The 21147-nt window shown below is 38.7% G+C and overlaps 1 protein-coding gene across 1 annotated transcript in view; it reads right to left on the bottom strand.

Moving 5' to 3' along the window:
* Nucleotides 1–21147, bottom strand: part of COL9A1 (collagen type IX alpha 1 chain) — an 84507-nt gene that overhangs the window by 8841 nt on the left and 54519 nt on the right. Inside the window, 9 exon segments of the mRNA XM_045069375.1 lie at nucleotides 553–630; nucleotides 7397–7585; nucleotides 9511–9565; nucleotides 9803–9949; nucleotides 13257–13289; nucleotides 14615–14659; nucleotides 15541–15576; nucleotides 16150–16221; nucleotides 16831–16884. Coding sequence (XP_044925310.1) covers nucleotides 553–630; nucleotides 7397–7585; nucleotides 9511–9565; nucleotides 9803–9949; nucleotides 13257–13289; nucleotides 14615–14659; nucleotides 15541–15576; nucleotides 16150–16221; nucleotides 16831–16884 — 709 coding nt within the window.

The raw sequence follows: 21147 nt of genomic DNA, 5'->3' as shown, positions 1-21147 counted from the left end.
CTGGGTGGCTCAGTGGGTTAAAGCCTCTGCCTTCGGCTCAGGTCATGATCTCAGGGTTCTGGAATCGAGCCCCACATCAGGCTCTCTGCTCAGCAGGGAGCCTGCTTCCCCCTCTCTCTCTGCCTGCCTCTCTGCCTACTTATGATCTCTCTCTGTCAAATAAATAAATTCTTTAAAAAAATAAAAAATTTTTAAAAATTAAAAATAAACAGGAAACTATCAACGAGGCTAACAATGGCTAGGACCTCATTCATTCAAAGTTTTCTAACAAGTGCACTGTGGCTGGACCTTGACACAATTTTTTAAAGTCATCTATTCAAGAAATGAATATTTTAAGCCCTGACACTTGTTTTCTCACAAGGAACAGAGGCATGATTTACAATTCTTTTAACTCTTCCTTAAAGTTGGTCTTGAAAAATCTGTGCCAGCCGTTACTGAGAATCACATGACAGGCATAAGTAATTAAAGGGCAAGTCTTTATAATGGTATCCAATTCAGACTGCACACTCGCTACCAATTTCTCAACCCTGTGCTGCCGTATAACACACTTACCTGGGAGACCTGTTGCTCCAGGCAAGCCCTTCGGACCTCTTCCTGGAGGGCCACGTTCCCCTCTTTCTCCCAAGTCACCTGCATGTCATTAGAGAAATGTTATTTTTCTGTATGCTTATAAAAAGAAAGTTCCATATTTTTAGACTTTCAGCAGACCCAGCGTTGAGAAAGCAAAATCTCATGAAGTTGCCACAAATGAGGTTGTAGTAAATACATAGCCAGGCAAAACATAAGTCAATTATATGAAGAGATCTAAGGGGATAAATCAAATAATCATGTTCATTAAAGGATAAACAAACTAAAATATCTAATGATCAACATTCAGTAAACCAAGAATCAAATGCTGCCTCCTTAACATGATAAAATGTATCTACCTCAACCGGAGAGTTAGGGTAACGCCTATTGGGAAACATGAGAAGCAGTTCCACTACACACACAGCATCACAGAGATGCCCACGTTATCATTAGTATTTGTCATTTAGTTTGAGAGTCGAAAACATCCCTCTTTTTAAGTGGCATCAGTGTGTATCTTAAATCCTTGAAAATCAACTCAAAATCTACTACAAGCAATGAGAGTAATTCAGCAAAGGAGCAAGATACAAAATTAATATATGAAAACCAGTTGTTTTCATATATACAAACAACCACCAGAACTAAGATGTAGTGAAAAAATATCCTATTTATCATAACAATTAAATTAATAACAAGGAAGAAGTTTAATCAGAAATATGCAAATCCAACATTAAAAAATTAACATTTCTGAAGGATACAAAGGACTTGACAACTGTTCGTAGGTGGAATGACATCAACACAAAAAGGTGTTGACTTCTCCCTAAGATGAAGTTTCGTCATGTTCCCAATAAAAATTTTTTTAACAAAAAAGGGAATTCTGAAGTTTGTACAGAAAAATGCATAAGCCAGAATAGCCACAAAAACTCGAAAAATAAAAGGTATATGAGGGAATTAATCCTACCACGTATTAAACCAATTAACATGGTGTGGTACTGGTACATGAATAGATAAACCACTGAAACAGCCCCAAAACAGGTTTGGATACATAAAGGATTTTGTTTTGTAATAAACATGCCATCTTAAAGTGGGAAGCAGTCAAACAAGTCAATAAATGGTGTTTGAAAAAGTGGGAAACCAGCTGGAAAAAGAAAAGTTGAATCTGTTCCTCACAACATAATCCGGGATATATTATAAGTGGATCAAACATTTAAATGTATAAGAACCAGAAGAAAGCAAGGGAGAAATATTTTATAACTTCAGATTTGAGTTGGCCTTTCTGTTATGATTCAAAATATGAAGAGTTCCTAAAATCTATACAAAAAGGTCAACAACAGTAAAAAGAATATATAAGCAAAAAAGCCACTAAAAGGAAACAAAAATAAGTCTGGAATATATGAAAAATTCCTTGACTTCACTCTCACATCAAAATAAATGGATATTTAAAATAACACAAAAGCTACTTTGAATGATAAGATCGGCAAAAATTCCAGAGTTGAATCAAACATATGTTAGCAAGTATGTGGAAAAACACATCATTACATATCGCTAATAACACTGCAAACTGAGACAGTCTCTTGGAGGGTAATTTAACAATATCTATCAAAATTACAAATGGTAGTACCATTTTACCTGGCACTTCCACTTCTGGGAATTCATCGTAGGAACATAAATGTTATGCTGATATTTACACAAAGATGAAATTGTGTGGTCCACAGCAGCCTTGCGGTAATGGCAGGAGATGGGAAACTAAATGTCCACGAGAGGGTTAAATGCGTTATGCTACTCCTGCAAAATGGTATACTATGCAGCTATGAAGAAGAACCAGGAAGCTCTTTAAAATGATCTCAAAACATATTGTTCAGTGAAAAAATTTAAGGTCCAGATCACTACTAAAGGGCAATACGACTTGTTTCTAAAAGGCTATAGAGAGTGTATGTAACCGTATATTGTACATCATCACTGGCAAAGATATGTAGGAAACTAATAAAAGGGATTATCTCATGGGAAGGATAAAGGAATCTAGGCAGATGGGAGACCAGAGTGGGAGAAAAACTCTTCAGTAAATATCTTTTCATATATTTTAAATTCTCAAACATTGTAAATTTAGTATTGCTGAAAATAAATTAATGAATTTTCAAAATTTTAAATGTGCTATCACAAGTGCCCACGCTTCACTTGTGATTCATTATTTACAGGGAATATGCTTTGGATTACAACCAACCATGTTTATTTGCAAGACAGTTGATTTTCAGCCACAGAACCAAGTTTCATTAATTATCCTGGCCCCTGCAGAGAAACCCAGAAACTTGGCCTCATTAACAAAGTGCCCTAATACCTAGTCAACTGCTCCTAAATGACGTTTATGGCTCATAGTAGAAGGCATTATTCTACTATCCCATTGGCATAGTATTATATTATCCCACTACTCTTGTAGAAGATGCAGTACATTTTTCAAGATTTTATATGTGATCATTTTTTCCAAACATTTGTATCAGCCCAACTTGATTCAATATTGAATCAAGTTTGTTAGAATTTTAAAAAACAAAAGCATGCATGCCAAAATAGTAAAAAACAAAAATAAAAACAACAAAAAAAAAAACCTCTAATTACGAAGTGAATGTTTAGTTACCATACTTTGATTTGAGCTGTGAATGTCCTTGTATGAATATTTTTTTATCATGAGTCAAATATATTTTAAAAACAATTTTAAAATTATATAAACACTGTGTGAGGATACAGAGCTCAAGTTGAACTCATTCACATAAGCTTTTTTTTTTACACTCATCAATATGGCCTTACTATATTAGGAAGATAACGATAATTAGCATTTTAAAAACGAAGAACTTCAGCGCTCTTGTTAACTTAGCAATTTAAATGTCATATCACTGTAATTCTGGGGGCTAGCAACGAGAAGAGAACCAATAAATGTGCCACATTTTCCGAAGATAGGGGAAGATTATAAATTAAAATGTAACTTCCACGCAAACCGTGAAAGTTAAACACTTTGTATTACGAAGCCACATCCCCTTTAAAATGTCGCTTGCAAGGAAGGTCTTAGTCGTGATCCTGCCTTGCGGTTGTCATCAATTGTAGACACACAATTTTTAGAAGGGCTCCAGGACAGAGGCACAGGGCAAGCTGCTGGTCCTTCCCAGCCCGGGGAGCTGCGGCCTGGCTCTGTGATCCCTGGGGTCAATCCGCTCCTTCAAACCCTGATCATGGCTTCTTTCGACATTTCTGAAAACTGGCTCAGGGAACTAAAGGTGCACCTTTATTAGCTAGCCTACTGTGTGGAAAAACAGAGGGAGCTTGTCAAATGAGCTTTAGATAAGGTAAAAAGGGAAACGTGCAGTGTAAGTAGCAAAACAGCTCCGTCAGAACAGAGTGGCTAAAATGAAAGAAATTCTCATTGCTCCATGGTTGCTCTTTATTTATTTGAAAGCTATAACTGACACTCCAACCCCATGCAAACTGACTAATACCAAAAAAAGAGTTAGTCACGGTAATGACGTGTATATTTTCTCAAGCCGTCATTTACATGGTGACACATCGTTTGACTCACATGAAAATATCTAAAAATAGATATATAGCCTTACTCAAAGGAACTTAAAATTAATCCAAACCATGAACATTTAAAAATAGTATTTATGACACAGAATTTATGACCCAGAAGACCAATACTAAACAAAGTAAACATAAGCCAATTAGATATCTCTCATGTTTCTGCTTGAATAGACATGTAAAATGTACCCGTGGCATGGGTCTTGGCCCTCTTTGTATAATATTGCACAAAACATGTCCATGAAAAACAAAAAAATTATAAATATGATTTAAGATTTGAGTATGATTTCTGGCAGATATTTCTACTAGCTCCTACTGAAAATGTTTCACTGTGTTTTGCAGACTAATTGCTTAGGAAAAAATGATTTTATTAAAGACATAGTTTGAACTACTCAACGCTTTAGTAAAATTTATTTGTTCATTATCTGTGGAGTAATTTCCCTCGAAAAAGACTCTCAAAGTAATATGTTGAGCAAGACTCAGACTATCCCTTTATTAGGCATGGGAAAAAGACAGCAGGGAACATTGAAATACATCTCTTCTCTAACTGGCTGAATAGTTAAGTTTCAAATGCTGGACTATTTGTTCTCTGGGAAAAATTGACATGTAACCTTTGGCTAGTGGGACATTATATGTTTTCAATTACATATTACTGTTACAATGTATGTGGTAGGACAAGAAAGGTCAAGTCTGGTTACCTAGAATTCTACATTTCCAAATCTGTGACAGCATTGATTGATAAAATCCAAAGACAGCACTCCTTCCTTCCTTCTCACACCCCAAAGTTCAAGAAGTAAGACAGAAAAGATCCTGCTTTAAAGGAACCCAGTGATTATAAAGGGATGGAGGAAGGTGGGGGAAAAAGTCCTTCAGAAAAAAGAAAGACTATATCTCTTCTAGATTATAGACTATGTCATAAATACTAAAGAAACATTAGTCTCTTAGACGATCAAACAATGCTTGGTGAATAAACTCTGTGCCAGGGGGCATTTTCCAGTTTCCAAATATAGAAATATATTTTTCTTCCCTTCAAAATAAGGTCCATCTGTTAGAGCCAAGTCAGCCCAACACAGCCACAATTCTGTGCTTCTAGGAGCTTCCCAGGACACTTCCTGGACATTTCACCTTTGTTTCCTGTGGTTTCCAACCCTAGTTGTGTATTAAAATCCCATGGGTGTGTTTTTAAATCCTGCTGCTCAGACCTATTAAGCCAGAATCTGGGAATGGGATCCAGCCGTGGATAGTTTTTAAAACTCCCCAAATGATTCCACGGTGCACCCCAGGCTGAGAAATACAGCCTTAGGCAGATGCTACTAGCATAGCAAGTAGACATAGACATTCTTATTTCTTAGAAAATAAAATGGGACTTCAGGCGAGTTCTCTTACTAACTCAAAGTTAGGTTTTATCCCACATATGAAGACTTCCTTTTAGCCAAAGAAAACAGGGCTGGGATTCCTGTAGCCTACAAGGTGTTTCCTTTTGGCAGGAAGATGGGTGACTGCCCCAGGGCATCAGATTCATCGGGAGACTTGTTAGAATGCAGAAGGCTGGGCCTCCCCTGCCGCGTCTCGGATCCGGGGACCAGGGTGGGGTGGAGAATCTCTATTCCAGACGGGGTCCCTGGCCGTGCTGACGCTCCAGGGGGCATGCTCTCACAACCACTGCTCACAAGGGAACTGAGGAGAAAAGCTGAGGAGTCACCTTGAGCTCTGGTGCCACAGAAACAACTAAGTCAACAATCCACTCGAGGCAGCAGAGTTTCTTGGAAACCGAACAGAGTGAATGGGGACTAACCACAGAGAGAGTCCCTACTCCTGAGTTCCTGAACCAGGAGCTAAAAGCAGGACAAAGATGAGCTGCGATGAGCTTCTTTCAAAGAAAATACTCCGTTCTCTTTAAGAGCTCTGAGCTCTCTCCACATTTGATTTTGTCCAGCCTCTGAAAGCTCGGAAATCCTGCCAGCCTTGCAAGAGGCTCCAATGAGGGGTCATTTTTTCACATATGGCAATGCACATGCCCTCTACCCCCCAAAAAACCCCAAACATCATTAACAAAATTGTTCCAACTGAGAGTGTAGTTAGCCAAATACATCAGCAATTCATTTACAGATCCAAAAAGGCCGCTTGCTTGCCGTCTGACCCTTCACACCATAATATTTATCCCTAATGGGTGCACCACCATTTAAAAAAAAAAAAAAAAAAAAAAAAAAACCTCTCCTGTTTCTGATGCCACATCTTTCCGAAGCTCCCTAGAGAACTGTCAGTCACTTGCCAAGATAGAGAAATGCCTCATTTTGTTCCGCGCTCTCTGTCAGTGATCCGGGCCACACGCCCGCCCCACGCTGACATACTTACTCACCTTGACTAGTAAACAGCACCTGAGGCAACCAGTCCTTCTTCTGCAGGGCCTGCTGCATACCCAACACACTCACAATACCATTTTGGATTTTTGTGGGGGTTTTTTGGCAAAACACTGATTTTAAGGGCTTAACTTGCTTTCGATAAAAGGGGAAGAAATAAACTGCCTCACATTCTCTCACATGTTAAAGAAGGAAAAAAGTTAAAAAAAAAAAAAGGAAGGAAAAAAGTTCGATTGTACTTCTGAGCTAAAAAAAAATCCATCAAAACTAAACATCTGATGTCACTCTTTAAAAGAAGAAGGGACTTCACTCCATGATGTAATTTATGCCTTCTGACCTGTTAACCGATGCTGTTAGTTTAAGTTACGGCTACAAACATTCTAAGTCTGGTTGCCATTTTAGAAGAACTCTACAGTGATTTTTGAGTCTCAAAAAAAAAAAAAAAAGGCTGACTTATCGTTTACAAGATCCCGTAAAGTTTATTTTGAACTATGATTGAGGCAGAGGGTAACTGAAAAAGATCAGTACTAAAAATCAAGGGACCTTAATTCTAGGTTTTGGTCTCCTGTTGACATATAGCAAGGTCAAGAGGATGTCTTATAATAGCTTTCTGATCGTTTTCATCACCACCGTAGAAGACAACGATACAATGGACATTGGGGAGGGTATGTGCTATGGTGAGTGCTGTGAAGTGTGTAAACCTGGCGATTCACAGACCTGTACCCCAGGGGCTAATAATACATTATATGTTTATAAAAAAAATTTAAAACTATAAAAAAAAAAAAAAGAAGAAGAAGAGAACGATACATCTCCTTGTCTCACAGTGTATCTAGAGCTTGGAAGGCCATGTGGATATACCGTGAGGAAGGACAGTGTGTGTTCTTTTGTTCTAAAGGGGCAAAATGGCTTACCTTTAGGCCCCCTCAAACCAAGAGCACCAGGAGGGCCTTTAATGCCTGGAAGGCCACGAAGTCCCATCTGGCCTGGGAAACCATTCTCTCCAGGTGGCCCTGGGGGACCAGGGGGTCCAGGCCTCCCAGGGAGGCCAGAGGCTCCTGAGTCTGGTCGCCTGAGACTAGCAGCCATCTCAGCAAGATGCTCTGAAAGATAATAAACCGGCCCAGAGAAGTCAGAAACAGGAAAATGATTCAAATGGAAAAAAAAGATGGGGGGCGGTATTTCAAGTGTCTTTTTTTCTTAAATGTGTCACCAGAGCTTCAAAATTGGTGGTGGGAAGTGAATAAAGTTGGATCTTTTTTTTTTTTTTTTTTCATGGACTTTCTGCCAAGAAACTTCCCTGGTGCTGTTTTATTCAGCTCTTTTTGGATATATTTGGTCCTGCTGTTCCGAGACAGGGGCAGGGAGATTTGAAAAAAAAAAAAAAAATACATGGGAAGGCTTTCAGGTGAGCAGTGTTCTAAAAGGATGAGTCCATCACCTGGGTCCTGGCTGGTTCTCTGAAAACCCAGGATGGGCAGAAAATGAGTTTCTTAACAGAGAAGAAGTGGATGTCGCAAAGCTTTTTAAAAGCCAAAGACATTGTCCAGAATTCGTTTTGAGAGAGCATTTGAGACTCAGCCCCACATTTTCAGTCTGAAGATATTAAGTGACCTAAAATATCCTGAGCATTCATGACTTCTTATAAACTCCCCTCTCAAAAGTTTTTTCATGTTTGGAGTAGACAACAGACATTAAAAATAGCCCGCTTCTTGGGAATGTTCACAGTCTGTCTTCAAAATTAATAACTGTGTGGGCTTTTTCAGGAACCATTAAAGAGATTAAGAATTATCCACTGAAACCATGAGGAGGAAGAAAACTTTCCTATGAAAACACTCTAAGGGAACTATGCCGATGTAATATTTTTTAAAGGTGTGAAGGAAATTACGAATTGGAAACAAATTTCTAAAGAACACTTTAAAAGTGCTTAAATGTGAGCATTCTGGTTTGCCTTATGTAAGTAAGAGCATAAAATTATAATTTTCTAGGGACATAACGTTTAAAATTGAAATATCCTTTCAAGATTAAATGTCTTCCATGAAGAGACTTAAGATTGGTTTTCAAATATCAAAGTGACAGTTTTATTCTGGAAAACTCTACAAGTCTACCAGACAAATGACACTATCTCATGAGCTTGTAAAAGAAGAGTATTTATCATGACTGACTTGGTTCCAACCAAAATAAGGTAATTATTTGTTAGAGAGGCCCAACGTTACAGGATCTCCCCAGTTCCTGCCTCCCCAATTTCTTCCTTTTCTATGTGATTTTAGAACTAGACCAGTTCTAAAGCAGCTATGAAAAATGGCAATTGCTATAGGTATAGATGAATTTAGATAAAGGTTAACAAATATAAAAATATATCACCATTTTGGTAAAATACAGTTCTTGATTTTCTGTACATAACACATGAGTAGAGATAATGTCCCAATGCTTCTTATGGGCATGAAGACTGTCAGTTACTTCACATAGAAGCTACAGAGAGAGCCAGGGTCAGTACCAGGAATACACGAAGTGGTAGGATGTTAAGGAGGGTTAAGATACCTGAGAATCTGTGTTCCAAATTGGGGGGGGGGGGGAGCTTGTCTGTATTTGTGTGTGTGTTTTCTTGTAAATTAACCTCCTTGGCAAAAAACAAAAACAAGAACAAAAATGGGCTAACCGAAGGGTGCCTGGGTGGCTGAGTTGGGTTCAGTGTCTGACTCTTGGTTTTGGCTCAGGTCATGATCTCAGGGTAATGAGATCAAGCCCTGTGTTGGGCTCCATGTTAAGTGGGGAATCTGCTTAAGACTTTCTCTCCCTTTTCCCCTGCCCCTTCCCCCGCTTACTTGTGTGCTCACTCTCTTACTCTCTCTCTCTCAAATAAATAAATGTAAAAAAAAAAAAAAAAAAGGGCTAACCTAGAAAGATGAAATTTTTCTTTGAGACTATAAGCTATTTTGTGACAATACATTAACTAAAACAATTAATATTATTTAAAATCTCCCACCTTTAAAGCACACCAAAAGTCCAGACATTATGATTTATTTACCTTGCATGACTCTCATGCAAACCTGCTTAATGTGCTGATCTGTCGGTGCTCTACCCTGAGACAGGAAGAAAAGAAAAAAAGAGAGAGACAATTTATACACAGAGCTATAAAGAAGACATTGTTAAATGGTAACCTGACACACTCAGCAAGTGGCCAGGTGGCTGGATTTACAAAGGAACTTGCCCACACTGCTAAGGAGCTGATGTCTGGGCTAGCCTGGCTGCCCGCCCCCCTTCTGGTCCTGTGAGATGGACTGTCCAAAGGGAAACCGCGGAGACTGCCCACCACTCACTGGGGGGCCCTGGATGCCAGGCAGGCCGGTGGCACCCTGCTCTCCCTGCATGCCTCGTGGTCCAGGCGGTCCTCTCGGTCCTTCCACTCCAGGAAGCCCCCGACTTCCTTCGGGCCCCCTCAAGCCGGGCTCCCCAGGGTTACCCACCTAGAACAAAATGGCACATTATAAAACCAGAGCTATCCACAAGTAATGTGTCTGCTTAATATTAATACAAGGCTTACATGAAATTTGGAGTTTGCGTACATTCTGTCTCCCAAGAGGTGTTTGTTCAGAGGTTACAAATTCTCAAGGTAAAGACACAGAATGCCACAGTCTCTGAGAATTCCAGTTCAAGTAAAGTTTTTCAAAATCTTTTTCTTTGGTATAGCTGTTATTTCAAAATGTTAATTGAAATAAGGCATTTTCAAACTACATTCTCTATATTTTAAGCTACTGCCTAAGAACAAGCTAGTTTTTAGTAAGATTTGTGAAGTTTTTCTGGCCACAAAAAGGCCACTGAGTTCATACAAGACATGTTACTTTGTATATCACCAATACAGAAAGCATAAAATAAAGTTATTTCCAAGGACATAAGTTATTTAGCTTTATAACACTCTAGAGAATTTGTAGAAGCAGATGTATCCAGGAATTATAAAATACATTAATTAAAAACATTTAAGGGGCGCCTGGGTGGCTCAGTGGGTTAAGCCACTGCCTTCGGCTCAGGTCATGATCTCAGGGTCCTGGGATCGAGTCCCGCATCGGGCTCTCTGCTCAGCAGGGAGTCTGCTTCCTCCTCTCTCTCTCTCTGCCTGCCTCTGCCTACTTGTGATCTCTCTCTGTCAAATAAATAAATAAAATCTTAAAAAAAAAAAAAAACATTTAAAATGCCACCTTTAAAATGCTGCACTTAAAATAAATACATTCAAAATACTGGAACAAAAAGAGCGAGTCCATGGTTTAACTGACTCTTGAGGAAGTTAAAAATCTAAATATTAAAGAAGTGAAAAAATAAACCAATGGTTTCCTTTGAACAAAAGCGTATACCAGTTAGATTTTTTTTTTCTGAGAGCAGACCACTAAAAGCAACATTTTTAAAAGTCGCCATCTATAATAACTGTTTTAAAACGAGACTAAATTAATTCATTTTCTGCTAAACTGCCTCTGGTAGAATTTATGACATAGTAGTTACAATGTGCCCTTGTTAATAGAACAAAAATGAGAAGATAAAAGGACAGGAGGCATTAAAGAGCACAAGGGCTCAAGATAAAGTTCATAAAGCAACTTAATCCTGCTCCTTGTTCATTTGCAACATTTACCTAGGAAGAGCTAACTCTTCCAAACGGTCAGATTTTAAGCTAAAAGGAAGAAGGTGATGACGCCGGGCTCTCACTAGATGCGTCTGAATAAAGCTTCACAAGTAGGTTTTTTCCAATCTTTCTTTATGCAAAAAATTGATACTCATCTGAGTCAATTTGTCAGAATTACTTCTGTGAAGAAATTATGGCCTCAAAGACTTCCCAAAAGACAGTGTCAACAGAGAGAGCTGCGGATGTGCTGTGGAGGCTTTGGACCTGTCAGATAGCTGCAGTATAAAACTATCACAGCTTCTAAAACAAGCCCGAGGAGAAGCCAAAATGAATTTAGAAGTGCACTAAAGAATTGGCAGAGGAACAAAGGAGGCCAGATCAGAATCTATCATCTTGTTGACGATGTCTGAAATACCAACAGGACATTTTCCATGAAGACATCAAGGGCCAACATGGCCAGTATATCTCCAGGGCCCCGGGTCTTTGGAAAGAATACCTCAGTTGAGTGCTATACTGAAGTAGAAACTAGGGGACAGACTTCACCTACTTCTCAGGTTTGTCTCTGTTGAGATCACCGAGCAAAGTGAAAGTGTGTCTCCCTGACTCTGGGACAGCACATTTCAGCTGCCTCAGCAGTAGATGGGTGGTGTCAGAGAAGAGAGGGGTAGGAAGGAAGCGTTAATTCCAAATTTAAATGAAATTAACTCCTTTTGACCACTGCATCGTTCATTCACTTTTTCCTCTTATGACAAATTCTTACCATTGAATATTATCGATTATTTCTAGGCAGTGAGGTAGGATTTCTATTACCTATCAAGGTTTACTCTTCCCAATTTTTTCCTCAATCCTAAACTATTCCTGTCAAAGATTCTTGGGTGTAAAGATGTTACTTCAAGCTTGAGACTGTCAGTGGTGTTTAGAGGCAGTGTGTAAGCAGGTGAGTTAATACAACATAATGGTTTCCATCTCAGGGGTATGTAAAGAGCCCAAGGCTGGCACTGCACCGGAGTCGGGAGCGCGAGTCCTCCGGGGGAGAGTTGAGCTGAGGATCGGGCTACATGCCTAGGTAGGAGGTAGCTATTCTAAGGAAAGAGGAAGAGTGTTCCAGGATAGGAGAACAGCACAAAGCATTAAAGAGCATGCCAAGTAAAAACAACTGCAAACAGATAAAGTTCCAGATGGGCAGAGAGGGGGTTGGCAAGGCAGAGACCACTTCATGAAAGACGGTGTATTTTGCTAAGGTCTGATTTTATTCTATCAAATGTTATTCCTGAAGAGTTTATGCAGAGGAGGGATAAATGGTGGGCTTTGTATTTTTCTCTAGATTCCACTGGCTGCTATGAGCATAATGTGCTGTATAGGGACAGAGAAGAGTGGAAAAGATTCCAGAAATAGGAAGGACTAAAAGATTAAATGGAAGCTAGTGGTGGTGGCATTTGAGGTTAAGGTCTGCGCTTCATTTTTTCCCTTATACTCTCTCAAATTTCTCTTACATTTCTTACTGTATTAAATGTGCGTTCCTTTCAAGTTAGTGAATCATCCCAGGTTTGCTAGTTTTCTAATTGGCTCTATACTCGGTTCTAAAAATTTCATTCTAATAACTGGTTCTATTATTGGTTCTATAACTCTGAATAATCTAATCTTGAAGGACATCAGCTTAGTTTCTGTAAGAGCATGAATGAGATGATCATTTTCTAGTTTTAACAACTGTCTATTAAATTTTCTTATGCATTATGACTTTATGTTACTTCGCTAAATAGAACACACGGGAGATTAATAAAATTACTGAAATATTTGCAATGGTATGAGTGCCAATGAAATTCATTTATACTCTTGTCACCACAATGGATAAATCAGGTTTTTTTTTTAATGACTCATTTGTGAAAGAAATTACCATGTATACTCATTGAGCTACTTATGATAAAAACTTCGTTTAGAGTGGATTGTTCAAAAGGCAGATCCATTTACACTGTTATGAGGTGGTCCCCTCCCCCACTTGGGATGAATCCATTACTTAAAGAATAAATTTAGACATTAATCTCCTTGAAGGTAAGTCCTTTAAGAATTGAATTTTATAGTGACTTCATAAAGCAGAGCATTGCATTTTCTGTAGTTTTGTTGATATTTTAATTTTTTATACCATTGTTGTTCATTGTACTTACAGATCCCTTTGGCCCAGGTAAGCCTATCTCTCCCTAAATCAATAAAACAAAATTATATTAGAACAATGCATTCACATTTGATGGTTTACTAAAAACATTTAAAAGGTGATTATGCTGCTGAAATCTATAGAAAAACATGAAGAGATGAACTCTGGCACTGCCAAAATGAGATTCAAAATTCGGATTCTAGTCCCAGTTCTGTTACTTTGTGAGCTTTGTAACCTCCTAGCCTTTGACTGATATCTATTAAATAACAGGGCTGAATCGGAGCTCTGCAAGGCTCCAACCAGGTCTAAAATGCTAGGTGTTGAGACTTAAAATGTATAAGTCAAAAGACATTAAACTAGCATGCTGTTTTAAAACAGAGTAGACATTTAAACCTGATGACTTCATTTTTGAAACTCTAACAGTATTGTAAAATTCATCTGCAAAATTCTATCAAACCAAAAATGCCTGATTTTATACTTAAAAAAGAACACTTGGAAATAAGTCTCCCACCCCTAATTCTAGATATAATTTTAGTTTAAGTTCAAGCATATCAGTTCATCTCCACCACAAAACAATGATTTAAAACATCCTTTTAACCCATAAAAGAAAACATTTTAACAGAAAATAAACTTAAAATAATCCTTTTTCAAATTTACTTAATAGAGAGCTTTGCCGAATTCAGATATTACATTTATATTAGCTCTAAATCCTGAAACTCTGAATAAAACAACATTATGAGGTTTTTTTTTTCCTGCACAAAGTGCTCTCTGGAGCTGTTTTATGAGAAATCTGTCACCACTCCAAAGGACCAGTCAGAAGTTCCCACATTAGATCATGTTAGATTGTGTCAAAAATGAGCCAGCAGATGTAGTACTCCCAGCAGAAAGATAATTTTTTCTCATTCTTGCTACCTTCCTGGAGATTTAGCAGCAACATCCTCTGGAGATGGAGGTCACTTCTTTGGGAAGTTTTAGACGACAGAAAATACCCATGGTCAAACTTGTGAACCACAGCTTTCTAGCTATAATAAAATTCATTTTGTTTCCACAATAGGCACTATTCATAGACTTTCTATGGTCCTCTAAGAATCACTTCGAATGTCTAGGTTAAGCCACAGAAAAGTCACCACCTATAAGAGAACACTTTGTTCTCCAAAGGCTTAAGGCCAAGGCTATCGATTTTGGGATGTTTACCCTCTGCTTTACTTGAACTTGGCTACAGGTTTGGGGAGTCATTCACTAGTTTATATAAGAAACACTGTAGCTGCTGAAGAAGCCATGGAGGATAACAGTATCAGAGAAAAGAAAAATTATATTTTTAGTAGTTAGAAATCAGCAGGGCTCATCATTAACCAGAAAAAAATGTCTTACAAGTTCACCCCTTTCTCCTGCTTCACCTTCTTCACCAGACGAACCCTAAAAATTAAAATTAAAAGTCACATTCTTGAACTGTCTTGCCTCAGTTTTAACCTGTCCACATTGATAAGCATTCCCAAGTGCCCACAGTGCCCCCCAGATCATGCAGAAATACAAAATGCACTCAATGGCTTTTCAGTGTAGCTGTCAGTGGCTAGTCCAAAACTGAAAAGAGCCTAGAGAAAAGGTAGCGGGTGAGGCTGAGTTTCTTCTGAAGTTAAGGATTAATGATTGTATCCGGCAATTTTATAATGAGATAATCCTTGAAAAAAGGCTTTCACTGTAGAAAAAGGAACCCAGAAAAAGGACTAACTCCCAAACCATGTTCATAGCTCATTTGTTAAGGTCTTGATACAGAAAAACATAAAATATGATGATGTAGGGGCACCTGGGTGGTTCAGTGGGTTAAGCCTCTGCCTTCAGCTCAGGTCATGATCTCAGGGCCCTGGGACTGAAGCCCGCTTCGGGCTCTCTGCTGAGCGGGGAGCCTGCTACACCACCCGCCCCCCCGCCTGCCTCTCTGCCTACTTGTGATCTCTCTCTCTCTCTCTCTCTCTGTCAAATAAATAAATAAAATCTTAAAAAAATATATGATGATGTAGCTAATAGAAGGCTCCATTGGTCACAAGTAAGCCAACCTGGTGAATGAGAGAGAGGGACACTCTTTTCAATGTGTGCCCTCAGAGGCAGAGTCATTATCAGCTCCAGCTTATTAAAATAGTAGATAAGGTTATAAACCAAACTGAACTGTAGCTTTCATTCACTATGAAGCACATTGAGAAACACAGCTGGCCTCCAGCCTAGTCCTCACACCCCTAAACCAGCCAGTGCCCCCTACTTGTGAGGCACCTCCATGCACATATTCTTCTGATAGGACCTACCTGTACACCCTTTGGACCAGGCTCACCGACTACTCCCTGTAATGAATAAAACATAATACTTTTTCAGTATTTTGACATGTTCCACTTTATAATTTCAAATGAACCAACTTTCCTTCTCAGGGTGGTAGATAAGGGCAAGTATGAATAATGCGACAGATGAGGACTTGCTCCTCTCCACAACCTAACAACAGGGCTCCAGGCTGGGCGTGGAGCCCACTTAAAAAAAAAAAAAAAAAATCAGGATGACAACCTGGGAACAGCCAGGTAAGGCCTAGAGAAACTGACAGCTGTCCAAAAGCTGGCAACTTGTGATGTTCTCTGATCACATCCACAGAAAATTGGATCGGTAGGAATGTAAAGTTAAAACTGAACAAGAAAGTATGACTACAACTGGCACTTTTACTTTTTTCAACTTTTATATTTTCCTGATGATCTTTTATTATATTGCTTTTTTTTTTTTTTTTTTTTTTCTTAATCTCAACTCTCAGTAATTTAAGATACTTTTCTTGATAGCTGACTATGATAATTGCTACAAAAAATCTCCACTGTTCTGAAAGCAAACTCATCCTTCCAAATAAGAAACTTTGGGGGGATGGTTAGATATCTTACCCTGTCGCCTTTCATTCCCGGAAGGCCAGGGGGGCCAGGCAAGCCAGGGAGGCCAGGACTGCCAGGAGAACCCTGAAAAATAAACAGTGTCTCCAGATTCACCTTTAACTATGACATTGCAATCACATGAGGCCCACACAACCTTGGGTGTGTGGACTCCTGTCTAAAATAAATGCATGCTGGGGCTGGTTTAACTCTGCTCCTCAAATCTGCCTCTCTCCCACACTCTCCGAAAAAACAGGCCAGCCCCTCCACCCCCTGGGTCCCACCGCGGAGTTCCTGGGTTTGCACCCTTCCCAACAGTGGGCTCGTTCAGTGGGCCTCCCTGCCGTGGTGCGGCTTCTCTCACTGTGTAAACAAGCAGGGCTCAAGAAGTAAAAGGCTGCATTTACGCCCGCTTCTCTTCAATTCCAAGAACAACCAGAGGCACTTCCGGTCTCCTGGTTTCAAAATGTGTGCTGCAAACCACACTGACTTAAATACCCTCGGAGGGTATCCTAGACATGATTTCAAACTTCACATTTACAATTCCATGCATTCCCATAACAACAGGAATCAAGTAAAGACGATTAAATCACCTTTTGTACATTATTTTTCTCTCCTTGCTTATTTAAAAAAAAAAAAAAGTATTGTGTTTTGTACGAAGCCAATAAACTTAAGGAGATTGGAATTATTACTTACCCGTTTACCGGGTGGCCCTGTGGGTCCCTCCGGTCCTATTTCTCCTCTACTGCCCTGGAGAAACACAAACAGGACCATCAACTGGCTGGTTTGCCCAAACGCAAATGTTCAATTACTATGTCAGTAAAATAACACTTTACGCAGGTTTTTCTTTAAACATCAAAGTCATCAAAGTATTCTACCCCGTCTTCGACTGAAGGCAGAGACCTTTACATAAAACCCCTGTAGCCCGCGCAGTATTTATCATTCAGTGAATGTGTTAATGCTGTTCCTTGTGATGACGGCCCCTTAGATAAAAACAGTGTCTGCTACATCTACGTGAAATGACAATTAGTAATTTTCAGCATCTGAATCACAATGTAGCTTATATTATGGTTATCTATGTACATGTTTTATCCTCTCATTAGATTATGTTCTTGAGGTAGAAGGTATATCAATTTTGAATTCCACCTAATGCCTAAAACACAGTAAATTTTCAGGCCCACAGTATGTTTTAAAGCAGCATCTGGCAAATGATCTTGAACTGCAAAAGAGTGGGGAAAAAAAAAAAACAGGACAGGGATGTTTGCCTTTAAATGACTAATGCAACTTCAAAAAGACAGACATAATAGAAATTTACAAAGTTTCTGACATACAAAATTCTTTGTTCTACTTATTCTTGTTCTAAACATGTCTCCAAGATTAAATAAACTTTGGAAAGTACAATTTATAATGAAAATATACCAAAAGCAACATCCATTTTGTGAGCCAATTTCAATTCTTTATTTGAATCTCTAAGCCCTTTGAGAAAAGGAGACACATGAATTCTTCAATTTCTTTCCCCAAGAACCTCATACAGTTTTATGCAGTCTGATAAAAGCTTGTTTTAAAGCTTGAATATGTGTTTCTAACACATATTCAGCTAAACTGAATACAAGGTTATTGGATAAATAATCACATTTCCTGGACGGTATATATAAAAATGAAAGTAGTCTTCTGAGTTCATTCTACTTTAAAATAACATGACAACTTCATATTAATTCTTGATATTTATAAATGCTCCTGCTAATATTATCTGATCTGGCCCTTATGTTATTCTTTTATCTCTAAGTTGAACCAAGTGTCAAGGCCCATTATCTTTCTGAATTTTCAGTTTCTTTGAAGGATTAAGAAATGTTTGCCAAATTACAAGTCTCTAGCTTTGAGCTATACTTAAGTGGCACTTGTCTCAAATGACTTATAGGTGATTTAAAGGAAATGCTCTTTAATACTTTTCAAAAAATTTTATATAAGCAACCTGTCTAGTTGTGTAAGTCTGGATGATACATTGGCCCTTAACACTTGTGAGCAGCTTAGAAGCCTGAGCAGAGTCTTGTGAGGATGGGCACTGGAAAGATGTAAGACTAGACGAAAACCAGCTGCTGTGATAGATTCTTTTATCCATCTATTAATATAAAGATTGGGTTCTACCCCATTAATTTAGCCCAGCCACTTGAATGTTCAAGACAGATTTTCTTCAGTATATCTGCTCTGTTGGCATTTTCAAATAATTTCTGAACTGCATCTTGATGAAGATCCTAAATGTCATTGGGCTAATATGACTTTAATTCACAGAATAATTAGTAGTCATTGGGAAAACTAATCAATGATATCAGAAGACGAAAGCAGTTCTTGACACAACCTCAAATATTCACTTCCAAACAAATGAACCATTATGCCAAAATAAAGATAACTGACATACTTTTTTTCTCTTTCACAAACCAAAGAGCTAAGTTAAAATAAAGGATTGTGTGGGGGACCTGGGTGGCTCAGTTGGTTAAGTGACTGCCTTCGGCTCAGGTCATGATCCTGGAGTCCTGGGATTGAGTCCCACATCAGACTCCCTGCCGAGCAGGGAGTCTCCCGCTGACCTCTCTCCTCTCATGCCCTCTCTCTCTCTCTCTCTCAAATAAATAAATAAAGTCATTTAAAAAAAATTTTAAATAAATAAAAATAAAGGATTGTGTGACTTTTCATTTTTTTCATGGGATTATTTTGCCAGTCAAAGACAAAGATGTTCTCTGCTGGTATCTTATTTTCTCTGTCTTTCATGAGCTCTCTTTGTCAATTCATAAGTGTCTTCCAGGGCGCCTGGGTGGCTCAGGGGGTTAAAGCCTCTGCCTTTGGCTCAGGTGATGATCCCAGGGTCCTGGGATCGAGCCCCACATCAGGTTCTCTGCTCGGCAGGGAGCCTGCTTCCTCCTCTCTCTCTGCCTGCTTCTCTGCCTACTTGTGATCTCTGTCAAATAAATAAATAAAATGTTTTTTTTAAAAAAAAAGTGTCTTCCAGCCCTTGGCAACATGTATGAATGGCTCAAAACCCCAGTGTAGACAGCCTGTTCCGCTGACCTTCTACAACCATGAGAGCCCATGTACAGGACTAGTAGTAGTTGGTTAGTGGATTGCATGTGTTCCTCATTTTTTTTTCTTCCATTCTTCAAATTCTTCACTATTTTAAATGCAGGTATTTCTAGGAATCATCTCAAGATTGAAGAAGGTAATGTTTATTTTCACAACAATAACCAAGCAGTTATGAATAAAGTGTTTAGACAAGATTTTCTAATGGTCATTTCTATGATTTCTATGTACTCTAAAAAGATGTAAGTAAGATGAACATGAATGATCAAGATATAAATAGTCATCTCTAAAAACATAGGTTAGACTAAACACATGTTACAGGGAGCAATTAACCATGGCCTTTAAGCACAGGTGTGCTAAACTTACAAATGGTAAATCTCCTGTGTTTCAACAGCTGTGGTGATAAGCATAATCTCAGATGTGGGCAAGGGAGACTTGTAGGGATATCGTTTTTCTGCCCGGTAGCTAATATTTACAAGCCCCATGACAAAAAGAGTTATGATCGGTAACAAAAGAATTGTAAAGAACCAGGAAAAAAAGGCAAAATCCTAACATTAAAAATCTGAGGGCCATAATAAAAGACTTCTTTTTTTTTCCCCTCTTACATGCTCCGTGCCACCATATATCTCTCCAGCATATTCACACACATCTGCCAACCACTTCCTACTTAAGAAGCCAATCGAGGCTTAAAAAAAAAAAAAAAAAAGCTGCAGACCCTCTACCAGTGATTCCCAACTCTGGCTGTGCTTCAGAATCCCCCTAAAGAATGTTTTAGGAATATATTTCACAAGATGTCTTCCACCACTTCCTGTCCCTGTTCTTCCTCCTTCCTGTCTTCCCTCCTCTCCCTTAGATTTTTATTCTGTGATTTTGAGGTCAGACCCAGGAATCTGTTTGGGTTAGGTTGTGTGTGTTTGTCTTCACCAGCTTTAAATTAGACTTTTGTTAAATGCTCACTACAAAAATTCCAAACACCAAAATTTTAAATTTTCTAAATATGTCTTGTACCATTAAAATTGGGCAAGCTAGGGCGCCTGGGTGGCTCAGTGGGTTAAGACTCTGCCTTCGGCTCAGGTCATGATCTCAGGGTCCTGGGATCGAGTCCCGTATCGGGCTCTCTGCTCGGCAGAGAGCCTGCTTCCTCCTCTCTTTCTCTCTCTGCCTGCCTCTCTGCCTGCTTGTGATCTCTCTCTGTCAAATAAATAAATAAAATCTTTTGAAAAAAATGGAACTACAAGACTTTTAAAATATCACAGAAAAAATCTATTTCATTATATGTGTGTTGTCATAAGTATTTTCCAAAGAAAAAAAGAAATTTAGATTTTATTCCATTGTGCTGCAGACTGTGATGGTGGTTGTATTTGCTTGATTACCCAAAATGCTAACTAGCTGAAGAATGAACATTATTCTTAGTACCATGCTAATTTTAGAAGTGAGAAATTGTAAATCGTCATACTTAGTCTGAATTATATATTTAAGTGCCTCTCTCTGGGAAAAAGGATGCTGATTAACGCAGAAGATCAATTATGATTTCTTTAGATTGTTGCTTTTACAAACCCATCTTCATATTAACATAGGAATATCATATTAGTCCTGCCACAATGATAATTTTTAGGTCAGCCACAAAGGTACTTTAAAAATCTAGTCAATTTTGCAGCATTGTATGGTTTGTGTTTTTCTCTGGTGTAGGTTTAGGTATTCCCTCACATACAGAGGGAAATCAAAATCTACAACCATCACAGCTGCTTCACAAACTATTGACAGGGATAATATTCCATGTCCTGGGTGGCACAGGAATGCGGTTCCGATCATTCAGCAACACATCGTTTGGAGACCTCTGTGCTCAGAGCTGTTGGTGATAGGATGGAGTGGGACTTCAAGAGAAACTGAGAGCGGCTCTGTACTCAGGAGTGTATCATCTTCAGAAAACTGGAAGTAGAT

The sequence above is a fragment of the Mustela putorius genome, unplaced genomic scaffold, assembly GCF_011764305.1.
Source record: "Mustela putorius furo isolate JIRA1106 unplaced genomic scaffold, ASM1176430v1.1 tig00003927_pilon_pilon_pilon, whole genome shotgun sequence".
Classification (NCBI taxonomy): Eukaryota; Metazoa; Chordata; class Mammalia; order Carnivora; family Mustelidae; genus Mustela; species Mustela putorius.
Note: the sequence above shows the minus strand (reverse complement) of the source record. Positions and strands in the feature narration are given on the sequence as shown.